This window comes from Rhagoletis pomonella, unplaced genomic scaffold, assembly GCF_013731165.1.
Source record: "Rhagoletis pomonella isolate Grant_MI unplaced genomic scaffold, Rhpom_1.0 Rhpom_scaffold_00004, whole genome shotgun sequence".
NCBI classification, from domain to species: Eukaryota; Metazoa; Arthropoda; class Insecta; order Diptera; family Tephritidae; genus Rhagoletis; species Rhagoletis pomonella.
Genome location: NW_023458558.1, coordinates 35,986,826 through 36,005,455, shown reverse-complemented (window position 1 = coordinate 36,005,455; position 18,630 = coordinate 35,986,826). Strand labels below are relative to the sequence as shown.

Genomic DNA, 18,630 nt, shown 5'->3' with positions numbered 1-18,630 from the left:
TTTTCATGCTCAAATTTGAAATACTTTGCAAAAAATAATTTTCTAATCCTTATGCCGAATTTCCACTATGCAATTGAATGATATAAAATGTAAGGCATTAATAAAATACCACGTTCACTATTTTTATGAACGTAATGGCACGGGAGTTTTTTAATGCTCAACATTGTCAGCAAATTTTTTGTCATTTATTGCCTAGTGGAAATTAAGCATTAGCTATTTAGTCTCTAATATAACTAAGTAACTCAGTTGAAATTTAGCTCACATACTTTCTTACGGTCATTAAAATCACAAACAATTATGTATGTTATTCACTTATACTTAAACGTTCAACACTTATTCTCGAATAAGTACAGCTTTTTGCTACGGAACAGATTTATCAAGTTTCTTCTTGCAAGGCTGCACACTTCAACCAGAAAGTAAGAAGTTTAACATCCCTCGGCCACATTGTGTAACAAGTTGCTAAAGAGAGAAAATCCGAAATGGGTTGACGGGTACTATTTTCATATTAAATATGTATGCACTTAGGCAGCGAAGTTCAGTGTGCTGTGTTGGCATTGTAGACTGTGTATTCGCCTGGAAGTCTGATTGGCTATGCATACAAGATATTTTGATGCGTCGCGATGCATGCTATGTGCTTCGCCAGTTGAATGACATCGGACCACAATTGAATTTTTTTTTTCAAAGTTAGAAGTTCGGGTATGCAAGCGTACTCTAGTTCTTAGGAATGGCTTGAACAAGGCGTAACAAATTATTCTATTAAACAATTGCAAAAGTAATATTTATCTAATGTGCTTTAGCGATTGGAACCAGAATCATCCCGAACTAAATATTCATAACTTTTGCAATGGTAGACATATTTATGTACTTACATATGTTTATTCAAACTTCCCACAAATTTTTTTGTTTTCTTCTACTTTACTTGCAGCCACATAAATTCACCTTTCCTACATTGTTGTGTACTTATTTTATCAAAATATTTTCATAAGTACATTTATGAGTTGACTTCATTTTGATTTTTTTTTTTGATTTTTGAAATTTAAGTTAATTTCACGTACTACACACACACTATTTAATTACACACTTACATAAATACACATACAAAAATTGTTCGTTTGAATGCCTACGAGTGAATGCCCTCCCGCAGTCAATCGCTACTACTCCTTTGACTTCTAGGTAAGAAGCTACCCTATTAACGCGTGTTAGTGGGCATGATAGATAATGCAGGGTCAAACCAGTCTGAGGCAGAATTGTGAAAAACTACGAAAAGTGGCATCCATAAATCAAGAAAGTAAATACTTTAATAACCCCTGGTAGTGCAAAGAGAGCCGACTGTGAGCACCGCCTAGGACATTGCCGTGTAAAAGTAATCGCTGAAATACGCGGCAAGTAGTCGATTGGCAATCGACGGAGTTTAATTAGTAGCTACCGTTTTGTTAGTCCTGTAGTCGCTACCTCGCTACCTGCAGCGAAACCGTGAACTAGTGAATCAAATTTCTAGTTCTTTATCGCCAAAAACGAACCAGCCCGATAGTAACTAGCTTCCCACCAGTCCGAAACCAGCGAAATGTGATATTTTAAAGAAATTATTTTATTAAAGTATTTTCAGTAGAATCTATATTCAAGGTGAATAAATTAGAACTGGTTCGGAACTATAGAGAAAGCCATGCAGAACGAACTAGATCTTATCGCTCGATTTTAGAACTATGTAGCTCAGAACTATCGAAAAAGAGATGCAGCGGGGGGCTTGCTTACTTTACATAGATATGTATTTGCCGGCTTTTTCGTTCAAATACGCTTTCATTCTGAACTTCCCTGATGCTTTTTCATAGCTTGTCTTGACGTTTTAACCTCTTGGGATATTGTGAAATCTAACCAATAACAACAAGCACCTCTGCGAAACCAGCTACAGCCAAAGATATGCAAACCTAGATTTGTTACAATCATTCAAACGAATTTTATTTCAAATTGAAAATACATTTTTTTGAAAATTATTTAAAATCGCAATCACGGTAGAACCGAAAATTTTAAAAAATCATTTTTTTTTTCATTCGTCTGTAGATTTTAGAACTGGTTCAAACCTATAGAACTTAGGACTAGTTCGGAACTATCGAAAAAGGGTTGCAGCGGGGGCAATTGACACTTCCTAGGACATCGCCATGTTAAGTTCGCCGGTTGTTTGCATGCAAAAGAGATTTTCAGTACTGGGTCCAAATGTACCAGAAGCGCACCAGTCCAAAACTAGGGATTTTCCACGCAGGGTCTTTATCCTACCATTTATTTTTATACTAATATTCATATGTATATTTGCGTCTTTATAGCGAGAACCTAAAAATGAACATGTGTATTCATTAATTTACCGCCCCTAAGTTGGATTATTGTGTACAGCTTCATTTACCGTCCCTATGTTGGATTATTGAGTATAGCTTCATTTACTATGATGTATATGTATGTGTAAGTAGAACTGTAATTATTTAGTTTTAAGGCATGCGACCTTCAACTTATTTAAAAAAAAAAATACTTAAATTAAGCAAAGTAAAACAAATTTTAAATAAATTAAAAAATATTATAAAAATATTTAACTTGTTTCTTGATAAATATGACAATTCAATGAATTGCTCTTATACTAAGACAAAGCACGGAAGTGAACTATTTATTTTATGAATTGCTCCGTCAACCAGCGATATGTCATTAAGTTGGAATACTACGAAATTATTCTGTGGTCGTGCTGTCCAGACGAGCAAGGTTTCAAATGAATGGATGATTTACTAATACGTATATTATTAGTTTTTTTTTCAAGCAAACTTTTACATAGAAAATTTTACTCATACGCCATGTACGGGTATGTACGGGTACGGCCATTTACGATATGGCGCACAGTGGGACGTCCCCATATAAGCTGCAGCCAAAAGTAGTAACCGTACTATAAATTCACTGAAATTTTGTGTATGCGCTGCCCTGCACTTAGGAATGAAGAAAAGTGGAAAATGGTAAAATTCAACGCGCTACCACGCCTACAGCTCTTATGGGCGGAAATAGTAAATGTTAACCAATTTTGATAAAATTCAGATCATTTGCTGGCTTTAATGAGAAAAGCATAAATCTGAAATATCGTCAAAATCGGTTTACATTATCGTCCAGTTATTCTAGAAAAACAGGCGCAAATTTGAAAACAAAATTTTTTTTTGAAAGTCGGTGTGCCCTGCTCGTTTAAGCCAAAATTTTCCAACTTGGAAGTTAAGAAAAAAATTTCTTATTACGCCACCTATCTTCTGCACAACTTTTTTTTGGCTCCAAGTATTAAATTTCATGAATTTTGGAGAAAATGAACCGGCACATTTTATTTTATTTCTAAGGAAGTTCCTATTTCTTCATTTTAAAAATGACAAAGCTAAAACATTTAAAACATCTGCATGCTAAAGTCTGTTCGCGATATTTATTTACACTAAAACTTTCAATTTTACCTATATTTTATAAAACAAAATCTGAGCTAAGGCCAGCAGGACTCTTGCCATCGAAAACGGATCTCGTCCAGAGAAGCGTTCATTTTTGGCTGAATGCTGAATGTGATTAATAGATTGGTGAGTAATTATTATCTATATCTTCTTCAATTTCTATTTTATATTGCAAATTATTTATTTTATGTACACACCAGAGTCTTTCACTTCTACTCTCTACAATAAAAATTCAATAAATTTTACAGGAGGTCGGTCTGTAAAAGGAAGAAGAAACTATTTGAGATATGACACGCATTTTTAGTGTTTACTTATCTTAAGTACAATTAGCTCGCTTCCTAGGTCATTTTTAAATATGCCTTTTTAAATTAAGCACTCGAAAAATTTTATACTAACTTATGTAGAATTTCAAAGTAAACTATTTTATATATTTCAAAAGTTTATAAAAATTTAAAGCAATGCTTGACCACAGATATATTCAAAAACTGCTCGATGGATTTTTATATACGCGCCCAAGTGGAAAAATTAAACTAAATTACTTGCTACAAAATCAAAATTTTTTCTTACAAATAAATTTTTTCGCATTGTTCCTACTTTAAGCTCGTGTTATGACTGCAAATATGCATTTTTATCAAAAATTCTTTTTGGTTTGGGTTAGCTGAATATCTTGCTGTGCATCTGTGCAATTACTTATTCAGAATTCGCTAATCCGTTTTTACCACTTTTGGCCGCTGCACTCCCATTGTGTGGCGTATGAATAACGCTATTTTCTGCTCCTATTTCATAAAAACAAATTATTGCACGCAGTTATAGAAAAAATTTAAGCAGATTAAATAAGTGATTCAAAGCATATTTTTGAACAAAAAAATAGATGCTTATTTTATTATATTTACCACAGCATAAACAGAAAAAGCATTTCAACTGAAACCGCTGAAATCAGACATTACTTCGACAGTATTTCTATTAGGCTGACGCAGTTTATTTGCTCCTCGATGTCGTGAAATTCCGCTTAGAAAATTCTAACCGTTTGCTAAATTTTTGCTCGTCATGTTATCTACAGTGGGCGAGATGTAAGTTTATCTGCTTTGTTCTGAATCGTCATGTTAATTTCACGTAATATTATGGCCGGTGTTTAGTCTGTGATTATAATCGCGTTAAAATGCCTTTAACTTATAAAAGAGGTTTCGAAAATACGTTTTGGAGGGTGTGCTTTAAAATTTTTACACATCTTTTAAATGTTTTTAGACTGCGTGGTGCACTTTAAAGGGTGACAAGAAATATTTACATATTTTTTTTATTGGCGAAATCAAAAATAAAGAAACTTAAACAACGTTTCGTAAAATTTTCGACCGCACACAGCGCAGCTCCTCTACCGGAATATTTTCGGCACAGTGATTGCTTTAGCAACACCAAAGTTTTCAGTGGCTTAGGACATGGTCTGAAGCTGTATTGCATGAGACTCAAATCTGGAAAGTACTGTGAAGCGCACACAAATACAGCGATTGAACTGGCTTGGCCAAGTTGTATGCACTCCAGTGAAAAGATCCTTCAATTCGGCACCCATGGGTGGTAACTGAAACCAAGGGCGCCCGCAAACAAAATTGAAGGCCCAAGTGCAGAAGAATATGTCTGCACACGAAATTAGCAACTGGCGCGAATTCGCACAGGAGAGAGTAGCTTTTTGTAGAAGAAGAATAAATAAGTACGGTGACCACTTAGCAGCAATAATACCGCTGGGAAACACTTATTTGCACCACTCTTGAACGTCTGGTGCAGTATTATCAGAAGCGGTGTCCTGTTACAATGTTTTTGATTTGCACCGACACGTTCTTGGGTTCGATGAAGCACCGTAGCGATTTATTATTTTGCGACGCTAAACTTTTGCACAAAAATTAGGGCTGTCTTGCGTATACACAAATTAAAGCATGAGGAAATCACAAATTTGCGATTTTGACGGTGCCCGTTGATGTGTGACGAACTAGGAGCTTCTGCCGAACAGATTCTATCATTTCAACAGCTGTGTATTTGCCCAATGGTAAACTGTTTGTGATCATAGAAATTTTTTTCCGGCACAACGTCAGAGTTGTCCTCATCTTTTCAGCATTATTTTTGTTCTCCTCTGTAAGCAACTAATGTGAACCTTCTATTTCGGAATTAAGTGAACATTCGAATGGTCATTACCAGTCTCACGCGCAATTTCCTCAATGAAGCGATTTCAATGGACTCTCGGATTGTTTATCTGGCGGTTCTTTAATGTATTGAAAGTTGATTTTCCTTCCAAATCCCATATGAACGCCTCATGGTTAATTTCAGTGAACTGCTGAACTGCCTTAGAAACAGTTTAGCAACTGCAAAATTTGATATTGTCGCTTTGCTTGGCGTTAGGTTGCTCACAAACATTTCTTAACGAAGTCTTTCCCCGTTATTCTGGCCACTTATTTTCCTTTATACGTAGATTCCTAAACACTTTGTTTTTATTTGGAGACTCAGTTGCTGCCTATTTTAATTGAAACCTAATTTTGAATTGAACTTCGCGCCTATGTATTTGAAAATAAACTAAGCTTGTATACACATATCATATACCTATGCAAGAGCATGAAATGAGATACCAGATCTTTACAATTCTTTACTATTCGTTATGTGTTTATGTTCATGGTAAATGTTTTTGTTCCAAACTACCTTCATTTGATTTGTATTGTACTATACAATACAAAATTGTCTACTTTATTTTTTTCCCTAAAAATTATCATTAAAACACTCAAGATATGATACATATATATATCCGTTTGAGTTTTTCCGATAATGTAATGTATACAATACAATTTATCTTCACTTAAAACTAACATATTAAATTTGCTGCTAACCATTCATCTTCTGGCAACTGAAAAAATAGAAAAATTAAAAATATAAATAAATTAACATATTGGCTAAGAAAATTTTTATAGTTATTTATGTGTGTGTATTTAAATAAAAATCAAACTTAGCTCATACAAGGAAAGCATTTTTTTTTTTTTACAAGTGTTCTCATGTGATTAGCTGAGTCAGCTATGTTCCGCTAACTGTTTGTTATACAGTGGAGTGTCAGCAGCGAACATCATCCCCAAATATTTGAATTTTTGTTTCATTACTTTTCAAGCAAAAAATTGGATCCGGTTCATTCAAGGAGTATTAGGAAACCGGTTTAGTGCCACATTCACATTTTCAACTATTTCATTGTATGAGCTAAGCGTAGTTTACATATTTGATACACACTTACTTTTACTCTATTTTATGCTTTTCATACTCATCTCATCTCACCTCAAAATCATTTGCAATTATTATACAAAAGCAGGAAGAACTTGGGTTAGCTTTAATAAAATATACAAGGATTTTGTTTACTAGGTGAGAAGCAAAAGTTAAAAATATTACAGTATCTAGGGTGTTAATATACAAAATTTTGCAGGAGCAGGTGGAAGCTAATTGACAAGACAAGAAGTGGAATTTTTTTTCGCAAGTCTATGGAAGTTGTGTAGGATGGAAGTTTTAAATGGGTTTAAGAATATTTTAAGCAATATTGTGTGCAACATAGGAAATAAATGAAACGAAGATGTTTGATATACAATTTTTATATATTTTTCTGTTTCCTCGCAAGTAGTCTGCTGAGTTTTTTACACTTATAATTTTCTCAGTTTTTAGTTGAATTGCTGTAAAGTTTGTAAATATTTTTATACTAACTTTTATCGTTAATTAATGTATATAATTTTATTATTATTTGTCGTTTTATATTCTTAACTTTCAAACAAGTTCAAATGATGATTTGAGAATCCGTGATAAAATAAAAAAATGCAATATTGATAAACTGATAAAGTCTTGTAATAACCAAAAGCCTGCACACTCTTCAAGTCCGCCTTTCATAAAAACAGATTGTGTTCAAGCATCATATAGGAAAAAATGCGCGACCCTCTCGCCAAAAAAAAATTCTTAAAAATCAACGACAATTTTTAGCGACTGAAGCTTGCACTTTGTTGTACTAAAATTTAATGAGCTACAAAGCTACTCAAAATCGAATTGAAAAGCTGAAAATTTCGATGAAAATTAGTGCATGAAATTAAAAATATAGATTCTTGTGGTTTTTGCTGTTGAATGAACTTTATTTTTATAAAAAATAAGAAAAATTTGTTTATGAAAAAATACGAATAAATGAAATCGTCAAAATGGCAGGGTATACTTCTTTGTGACGCTCACTGTATGTATATTTGAGCAATAATACTCTGACACTTTAGGCCGTGCTTGAGACAGCGCTCATCGTTAAGAATTCGTTCAGAGTTCTGCTTAACTGACTCAGGATATGGACACTCTAGTATTCTTGGAAACTTCGACACTATTCCCGAAACACGCAGTATATTGCGTAAACAGACTGACAATAATGAGCTGTTGAACCACTCACATCCCCAGCGGAGGAATCGATGGGGGGCAGCGGAATTTGCAACAAGGCTCCGGTGAATTTTCGCACCGTTGGTTCAAGGTGTCACAGAAGTGCTAGTGAAGGGGTATTTTGCAGGGTGCTTTGGATCAACTTTAAGTTTAGTAATGAGAAAGCAATAAATGATATACCTGTTTTAGCTAATTAGAAAACGAATTTCTATCCTCGCAGCCACGGAGGCCGTCATCTATACTTGGTATAAAAAAGAAGAGCTGAATACTTATTCCAATTATAGCCCTCAGTAGCAATATATTTTGCAGTATTCGTTTTCCAAAAATTCTGCCACAATTCGAAGCATTATTTGGCCGTCCTTGAATAAAATCATTTGCTGACTATCATTTGTTTTCCAAATACATAATGCACTTTTCCATGTATAGATAGATATATGTCTACATGAATGTATGCATTTATTGCACAATTACGTATGTACATATATGTATACGTAAATACATATACATATACGTATCTGAAACTGGAAGCTTAGAGATACATACATACTACTTGAGTTTTGATTACAAAGCAAATCGAAGCTGGTATTGAACGCATTGTTCAGATAATAGTTACTGCATTACTATGGAAAATAGAAACCAGACAGCATTTGCATTAGTACTCATAAACTAATTAATTAGGAAACGTGCCATTGTAGCTAAATGAAGTACTAACTATTGAGTTCCCTTTCGAATATGAATACATTTCCAAGGGTATCTGATGGGTATTGGTAACAATTAAAATAAAAATGAAGTTCTTATGCAAATATTGTTTTTAGTAATGTGTGTGAGTTGATTGAGTGCTGACTCTCCAATTATTTAACAAACGTGGGGTTGTTTTTATTCCGAAACTCGGAAAGAGGTAATTCTAAACTACTTCTTGCTAAAAGCAATGAGGAAGGTTACAGACAAATAAATAGGGTATCAAACCCTGTGAAGCAGACCCCTTGTCATCTCAACTCAAACCGGTTTAGGGTATGAAGTTCTACAGACACCTAAGGTTGTTGGCAACATATCACAATACATAGAATAGACCGTGAAACTTATTTTATTAAACTTCGCAAAAGATTATTTCATCATCATCTAGGAACATGGAATAGCTAGGATGTCAGCTTCCACTAAACATTTTCCTCATAAATAAAGGGGTAATTATTTTAGTAATGGAATTGAAAATAGCTCTCTGGAGAAACGCCATTATTAAGGGGCACGTACATTATGTAATGGTACACATACGGCTCCGAAACCCCGGGAAAATTTGGAGTAGGCATTTATGGCCTCAAGATGAGATCTGCCGTTCCTATATGGAACCTCCATTTTTCAAGCGTCGGTCTCCTTTATTGTTAAGAGTGCGGATATTCACTTACCTAGAGACTACTTTAGCGGCAGTCAGGCAGCACTCCAGGCTCTCTTATGCCTTGAAGTTAAATCGTGTCTCTTGTCGTTTATTGTATTAGAAGCCTGAGTTCCTTCGCTATATACAATATTTTTCAGCTACTTTGGGTTAGAAGCTTAATGACGGTACAACCAAAAGATGCCCGTTAACTACGACACAGGGAAACTGAAGTTTATTATGCGGATTGTAAGACTAAACGCGGTGTTGTGATGAGTAGAGGCCAAAATAGATCCATTGGGTCAAACTGCATAAAAGAGGTATCCTAAAAAAAAAATACAATCGCTATTCGGTGTAGGCGGTCAAGACGCACAGAACAAATTCGTGGAGAAGCTCGGCCAAACACTTTGCAAGAGTGTAAGTGTCAAAATATTACTATTTTGTTTTAAACTATTTTCTGTTAATTTCTTTAAAGTCGTGGCGATTTTACGTTTTAGTGCTGGAATTTCGTCTGCTTGATTATTTTCCGTGCTCTAACATTTATTTTAACTATTGCTTTTGAAGAGTTAAGTTCTTTGTAGTTTTAAAATAGTAAGTATAAGACTAGTTCTTCTTTTTTTTATCAAATACAGGCACTAGTGCAATTCTCGTTTTAGATTATAAAGTTTTGAATGACAGTATGTATTTATTTAGTAGTGTGTAATTTAACATTTGCGTTCATACTTTGCGGCATAAGAAAGTGCAAAATAGAGTGTTTCCCGTTTTTGGAAGGGAGTCAAAGAATATATTACGAGTAAATTACTTTCCAGTGCAGCAAAAAAACGAAGGGTATATAAGAGTTTCGCATAAATTTATAGATTTAGTTGTAAGAAAATTTAACTAAATCAATATCAAAATATCTGCGCTTGCCTGTGGGCCCATCTACATAACTTATGACAAAGTTTTACTGTGCCTAAAAAAGAGCTTATATTCAGCTTTTTTTGGCGTCAAATATGTAGATATATTTGCTACATATTTGTATCGTTTATTTGTAAGGCTCAGTGTTAGTTTATAAACATATGTATGTATGTACGCATATGACGGACGAAGTAAGAAAATGTGATGGGGTCTTAGGTATTCGGCTGCTATTTATGTGTTCGGTTTTACAATTTTATCTTTCAAGTACATACATATATTATCCTCTCAATAGTACATACATTGCATTATATCCATTATAATAGATATGTAAATACACTACATTTAGGCGCTCTCACTGGCTTCGATGTGCTGGGTTATTAAAAATCTTTCTCCATATCATCTCACTGTAATCTTACTCATCGCTTTTTTGCTTTGTTCACTGCATTCTTTTCCTTACAGCTGCACTGTGCTTCGTGGTTCTTCTGTTTTGTTGTCGACAAATGGGTGCTGATTTCTCTGTTCTTCTAGTCTATATCAAGTGCGGCTAATATTAATTACGTACACAAATCTAGTTTTTCATTACATCTACATACTTTACTGTTGTTTTTAGTTTTCGAGTTTTTTATTAATTTTTTTTTTTGCAATTTTTAATATATGTAGTTCTATTTTGAAACTACTACTTCGTCGACCTTCACTATTTTTGGCATATGTGTTTATGTATGGACTTACATATATAGGTATGTATATTTTAGGTATGTTTATGCATACATATGTATGTACATTTGTAAGCATGCTCATAATATATTTTTTTTCATACTTTCTCAACTACATTTTACCACTGTTGGCCTTTCTTTTATTGCAGCAAAATAATCGATATTTTTTATAATTACTACAGTACAACGTCGTTTTTGATTTCCAGTGAAAATTGTTCATTTTACTTTTGCTTCTGTGTACACTAACTTGCTAATTTTACTGTGCTTTGTTTCAAATTATTTACACATTTATTTCCATTTATTCATTTTCCCAAACTATCACTAAATAGTTTCCAATTGTATATCTATTAATGTATGCTTATTTTTTGACATTTTGCTTAGCTTATTTCATAATGGTTTTATGCTATTTTTAATGTGGGTTTACTGTGCCTGCAAAAGTAAAGGATAAACCTTAAAAAATAATATGAGGTGTTAGTAAAAATTGGAAAAAAGTAGTAGAAAAAAAGTTTTAGTAAAATTGTTATGAAAAATTTGTTGCAAATGGTAGCATAAAAAATGGATATAAAGTATTAAAATTGATATTAGTTAATATTAAATTATATATAGAGTATGGAAAAAAACGCCAGCCGTATTAAGTGCATTTTCAAAAACATTCAGTATGCAATTAAAAGAGAAAGAAAATTGTGTGTAAACTTTTTTTATAAATGATGAATGCAGGAAAACTGTTTTAACCATGGAAACCATAAATAGATATTTATAGCGCGAAAGCCTTTTAAAATTGAAAATGATAATGATTCTAACGTTATTATTTGTAAGTAGCCTGAATGAAGAGGTACATACAATATAAAGTGGTCCAACATGAAGAAAACTGACAGTAACATTAGATAAAGTCAGCTTTATTTCTTAACTAGCATTGATAAACTTTTGATACCTAGAAGAAAATACTCATTAGGACGGGTGAATTCTTTTCGACTATGCTCGGAGGATTCTATATGTAGATCTAAGTAAATTTTCCGAAGAAAGCATGGGTCTCAAATGAATTTGGAGTTCGCCAAATTGCGAAAATAAGTTTCGTAGAAAATGTGAAAATTTTCACTCTTTCGAACCCTCATGAAAGCTTATTAATTTTAGCAAACTCTACTCAAAATACTCTACGCGCATAGATAGTCGGAAAAACTCTACTACTCAGGCCTGGCAAGGGCCTGTAAAAGAAAGAGAGCCAGCAATTTGGATGGCTTTTATCTACGCACTTCCTACAAACACTAACTGAAAAACAGTTTTTAGGCAAATTCGTGTTAAACTCAATAGGTATATTAAGAAGCATCTAACTTACGGCAGTTTGTGTTAACAAAAAAAAACGCTTTATTTCTGAACACAGTCTCGTTTTAGCTCGTTGCATTTAGTCTAGCGTTTTTCTGATCAGTAATTTTCTGCAAATAATAGGTTTTTTCTAGGACCTCAAAATTAGCCTTTGTTTCAGTGATAGATAGCCCCTTCATTCGACCCAAATATCTTACCACCCAGACATTTCTTTGGGCTTTGTAACAGGAATTACTCACTGAGGGATAAATTTGGTGCATATGGTGGATGAGAATTTGTAGCCCAATTGATGGAATTTATTCTGTGGTGACAACACACGTGCCTATCTCAGAAAACTTTTCAAGAACTTCCTACTTAAGAATTTTATTGAAGGACACCCTATTTCAGAATTTGGTTAAAGAATGCGCCATCTCAGCTACCGATTCAAAAACGCCCTATCTCAACACATTTTCAATGTATTTTCAGCTGTTGCAAGGCACTTTTGAATCGAATTCTGAGATATGGTGTTTTTCAATAAAATTCTGAGGCTTGGCGTTCTTGAAAAGTTTTCTGAGATAACGTTTTTCGAACTGGTTGCCGAGATAGGTCGATCTTTCACTCATGTATCAATATACACATTTTTCATTCATTTTATTTCATTTTTATTCGCCAATTTTATAGTATTTAGTGTTTGAATGCAATTACGGCAACCACAATTGCGCCTTATGAAGACCATCCTGCCGGTCCAACATTGCACCAATTTGCTCCGCATAGCCGGCCTTATCTCGCCAAGAACGGGTGTATGCTGGTTTCCAACTTGTCGCTCGTGACTAGTTTATCGGCGTAGACCATTAACTTGACGTAACCCCACAAAAAGTAATCTAACGGATTCAAAACACATGATCTAGTTTACCAACTCCATTTCTTGATATGATTCGGCCACGAAAAGTTCGTCCCAATAAAGTGATAAGAACCATTTAGTCCTTAGACGATTGATATTGACGTAGGAATCATATAGTCGGAAAGAATTTGCCTGCTCATATGGATGGACAGAGCACATGTGTTCAAGTAACTTGACAACTGATTGACAGCTATCCTTCTAGGAAATGCCTCTCAAAAAACTGCTATACAATTTTTTTTACCTGTTCCCTATAATAAAAAAAATTATTTGCGAAAGAATAAGTACAATTTTTTTTAATATGCTGCCGCGAGTTAAAAAATAAACAAATCTGTCCAAAACGTTTAATATAATAAGGAAAACCACTGCATTTAAAAATTTGTAATAAGATGAGTAATATAGAAAACGAATCTACTTGGTTCATTCAGCAGTACAAACTACCAACGTGCTAAAACTGTACCGTGGTGATTATATGTAGCAAATCCAAATGAAGTAGACAAACATATACATAGGTTACTCAAAGAAGAAAGCACAACTACATAGATATTAATATATTACAAAGTTGTTCATGCTGGTTTAGTAAAGATAAAACTTTCAGAAAAGTATGCGAATGTAAAAAATGTGTGCAATGAAAAAATATAAAAATGCATTCAATCTCACAATTTCAATTGGCAACTGCGATAATTACTAGCATCAACACAACCAAGAAAAAAAAAAGAGTTTATGCTTGCTTCTGCTATTACTCTAATAGCATCAATTGACACCTACCTGTGGGCTCACTTGAAATTGCTGAATCGGGTAGGCCACAACGCCAGCTGCTTGCGGTATGGCAGCACCAGGCACACCCGTCGCCAACTGTTGAGCGGGTGAGATTTGCGCTTGGGTAGCAACTCCTTGCCAAGTGGCGGGTATTTGAACGCCCATGCTGTGAAGATTCAGAGAAAATCAAATAATAAAATAAATTTAAATACGTTTAAATCTTTGTTTAACTGGAACATACATATATTTAGGTAATAATAATAATAATATTTCTTGCACACTCTTTTGCTAAGTGTTTCGAGGATCTTCGCCTCCACATTGTGGTGTACACCTTGATGTTTCTTTATAAATGAGCAACCTAAAGTTTAATGCTACCTTCGAAAGGCAAATGGAAATACACTCGGATGTTGGCCATTGCTGCCGAGGTACGACCGCTGGCTCGGCCTAGCGATCGAATCCAGGTCCTGCGTAGTAAAAGTACACAGCTCTAGTCACTCAGCGACAGCGGCCGTTGTAATTACTTTTATTAAAAACAAAAAAAAAATAATAAAAAATTTAAGCGCAACAAAGCACATAACGCACAAATATTCTGACGAATTTATTTAAATTTTTCGGCACCTGGCAAAGGCTTTGTTGACTTCATCGTCAGCGGCATGAGATGTTGTTACTGTAAATACAAACTGATGCAATTAACCAAAGTATCAGAAAGTGCTACAACCACAATAATTGCATACAAAAACAATAAAATCTATGTATGCGGGCAGATGCAGATTTCACGTAGCTTTACATTTGTGACTTGCACAGTGTAATAATTACATATGCACATCTGCATAAGGGATTGGCATTGGTTGAACATCAATTCTTTCATACTAATCAATACTGCTGCTTTGTATGACTGAGCAGAGGCGTTGGCTTAGTAATATCGATACCTAAACGAAATTAGAGGATGACTGAACGAACACCAGCGCATAGCGTGCTGTCTTGCAAATACAGCCACCACAAGTGAACGATATTCATCAGCTGATTGGATATGCTAAAGATACTATTTCAATTATAATTATTATATAATAATAATTATTGAGAGTGGAAATGATAGTTTTCTTTATAGCACAAATCGAGTCCGATTTAGTCTGCCACGTAGTTTAACCCTCAAAACCCCCCAGCTGGAACCGCCACTGACATACGCGGTCATAGCAGCGTTAAGTTCCACAATACAAAATCGTACCCTCCGGGTGATATAGTGATTAGATTGTTAGAGGCCATGCACAACGACCTTAGGTCTATTGTGTGATATAGTGAGAATACAACGAGGTCTGAACTGGACTGGATAGCGCGCACAGTTGAAAAAACACCTAGTGCTCCACGATCAGTAATGATCAGGACAGACGATGGCAAAGTTCTAAGGCGCAACACTACCACATCATCCGACCACCATTCCGACTACCATTCATCCGACAAAATCTACAATTCAAATGGAGCGAACATTAGTGATAAATCCCGGATCTGCTTCAAACCTCAACATGGACAGTTCTTCGTCGTCACAGCAGACCAAAGCATCCCCAATAGTAGCACCATCCGTTTCAATAAACGTGGCAACCGAATCACCCTTTGCAACAGCGCCAGCTGTATCAACCGGCAAACAAAGAGAATCCGAAAAAACGACGAAAACTTCCAGATATGGGCGGCCTATTAAGCAAACACAATATTATAAACCGTAGTCACTAATGGATACAAACAATATATATATATATGTATATATGTAAAAAAACTAACTTGAATTAAATTAGAAAAGTTGGAATTATTTATGTGCAAGCAGCACGTCGATTTTCCGACTCTGCATTTGATTTCAAATACTTTAGAATGCATTTGGTTTAAAGCGGTACAAAGTCAGTATATTTCCTTTCAGATGACAGTTCATGCTCTAATAGTTAATTGCCCACAGTTAGATGATTTTACACCTAATATTGAACTATTGCAAACATTTGTATTTGTAGATTTGGTTTATCTCAATGAGGCGGCTCGGTGATTATACAACAATCTGAAGTAGTAGAAATAAACTAATTTGTCTGAGGTAATTGGTTGAGCTACGCCGTAATGGGTTCCGAATCACTTTTCGATTTTCGAGCAAATTTGGCAATCGAATTCGGATTACTTAGTTGATCAGTAAACCGAATATGGGAATCTGAAAACGGAATATTTTAGTTCGGTTTCGGAACAGGTAGTATGGAAAATCCCCTTTCGGACGCAAATACTTTCGAATCAAATTGCAAATGAACCGACCAGGATACTCTGAGCTGATAAAAAAAAATATTTTTCCTCCAACTAGTAGACCTGTTAGATATACGAATGCCAAGTCGACCAAATACAAATATTTATGACCAACTAGCGTACGAACAAACGCGCGTATGCGGTAAGCCAGTGACAGCGAATTCTAAAACAAATACAAGAGATGAACGACTATCGATGAGGTTGTAGGTTGACAGAAATCGGATAGCATTGGCTGCGCATAACTTTTGCAATTAGCAAATGAATTCAGTCAACCGTCACTTCGTCATCATTCAACGCCGTTCACCTCTCCGCTATGTTGCAATTCAATATTTCCATAATGCTCACGTTATCAAGTGTAGAATTTACCAGGGCGATGCGAAGCTGCGCTTCAGCGCTGATTTTCGTTGCGAATGTGTTGGTGGGCTTTTATTTTAACGGTTGTACTCCTTGTATGCAAGCAATTGGCGCGCATTTTAGTCTCGAGATAATTGGCTATATGTCGATGAAATTGTTGCTATACGTGCATATGTATTTGTAGCAATCGACCCTCTGCTTGGGTGTCCCTACAAGCGCACAAAATCCCGATTGTTGTGATGTTCATGAAATGGTATTCCATTGATAGGCGCCAATTGATAGTTGTTATTGTATTCCACGTATTTAAAATGCAAAATTTACAGACTTGCAAATAAAGAGTGCTGCGGCATTGCGCTGGCAAGCGATTTTGAGTTAATTGCAAATTTTTGTTGTATACATTGTGGCGCGTTGCGTACCATTTGTGGCTTATCGCAAGGCCAGACGCACATAGACGTGAAAGCACCGCTCGCTATTAATTCAAAATGAATTATCGATTGATAGGTATGCATCGGCACTGCGCCTACTTTGTCGCGTACACCAGATGCACACATCTACCCCACCTAAACTCATGTTATGTATGTAAAGCCCATGTCACATTACATTCGACGATTATCGCCTTCAATTATATTAACAGCGACGCTCACTCGCTCAATTCTACATATGTACATATGTATGGCAACGCGTATACCCATATACATGCATATACATATATGTGCTCAAATGTTTGTGCCTGCACGCGTACTTACCCCATATATCCTTGCTGATAGCCACCATACTGTCCGAAGTGATATCCCTGAATACCTTGCAAGAATTGATTCTGCACCGCTGCAGCAGATGCGGCAGCAGCCGGTGTTACAGCCGCTGTGGTCGATGAAGTGGAATACGTTGGCGTTGGTGAATACCAGCAACCGGTGGCGGCCAGCTGTTGCCCGTAGGCGGCTGCAGCAGCTGCTGCCGCACCAACGCCGTACGGGAAACCGGCTGCTGCAGCGGCAGCAGGATTAAGCGCTTGACTAGCGATTGTCTGTGCATTATTTGGATCACCGCTCTCCTTGCCCCACGAACACTTAACTGGCTGCGCATTGATTTCCGTATTATGGACGCCGACAATGGCATGTGTGGCGGCTTCCTTGGTCGAAAATCTACGCGTTGGCGTAGTAGTGGACACGGTGAAGGTAGTCAGGGTAGCACGGCATTAGCAGCAGAAACAACATCGGGCGGCCGCATGTAAGAGTAAAGTACAAAAGCAAATAATGAATTAATGGGTTTGGCTGGAAAAGGAGAGAAAATCCTAGAAGTCATGTTCTGTGGACAAAGCATAGTAGATACACTTACGGCATACATACATATGCTGCTATGCAGTGTATACAGATTGTAATTACATATATAAATGTGAGTGTATGCTCTGTTTGTCGTTAGGCTTTAATGTTTAGCCAAGTGCCGTAGCGTTGCTCATACTAACCGCACAAATGCGTAGCCCTTATCCTTAAAGACGCGTATCTCTTGTATCGATCCGTATGGTGTGAAGGTCTTCTGTAGGACTTCCTCGCTGAGCGCAGTTAAGGCGCTGTTGACACCTCCAACGTAAACAGTGCAATTGGAGGGGCTGCTTTGAATGTAGACCTCGTCGAATGTCAAAGGTTTGATATTTTCTGCAAAAAAAAACAACAAAATATATAAAGTATAGGTTATGTCAGATTGGTGTGCACACATTTTTTAAGTTAGCTATGATATGTAAATACTAGTGAACCCGCATGGCGTTAAAACGCCCATAATTGAATTTCAAAAACCTACAGACTATTCCAAATGCTAGTCAAAGTTATGGGCGATGCGAGTGCAATTTTTCTCACTCACATACTCTCTGCTTTTAATATCACAAAATTTCAAATCACCCTTTACCGATAAAAAGTTCTAACTTGAAAAAACACCTTATTACACATCCACGGGGCCAGGTTTGACCTCTCATATTTGACATTCGAAAGAACAGTGCAAATCCATTGACCTTCACAAAAGATGCATTATCGTATAATATATATGCTTAGTTAGATCGGTATGACTTTTCGAGAAGGTGGCGAGCATAATCATAGATATTTTCAGACTGAAGCTTTTATAAATCTCTTTCGATTCCCACTGATATTTAAATTTTTCATAAAACTGGAGTATAAGTTAACACAATTCCACAAAATATTTTTCAAAAGTATTTTCAAAACT

At 35.6% G+C, this 18,630-nt stretch overlaps 1 protein-coding gene across 1 annotated transcript in view; it reads right to left on the bottom strand.

Moving 5' to 3' along the window:
- Positions 1-3,325: 3,325 nt before the first annotated feature.
- Positions 3,326-18,630, bottom strand: part of LOC118737540 (protein alan shepard-like) — a 320,435-nt gene continuing 305,130 nt past the window's right edge. Inside the window, exons 7-10 of the mRNA XM_036468114.1 lie at positions 17,882-18,071; positions 17,166-17,561; positions 13,807-13,963; positions 3,326-6,333 (exon numbers count right to left, since the gene is read on the bottom strand). Coding sequence (XP_036324007.1) covers positions 6,292-6,333; positions 13,807-13,963; positions 17,166-17,561; positions 17,882-18,071 — 785 coding nt within the window. The 3' untranslated portion in view covers positions 3,326-6,291. The remainder of the gene's footprint in view (positions 6,334-13,806; positions 13,964-17,165; positions 17,562-17,881; positions 18,072-18,630) is intronic.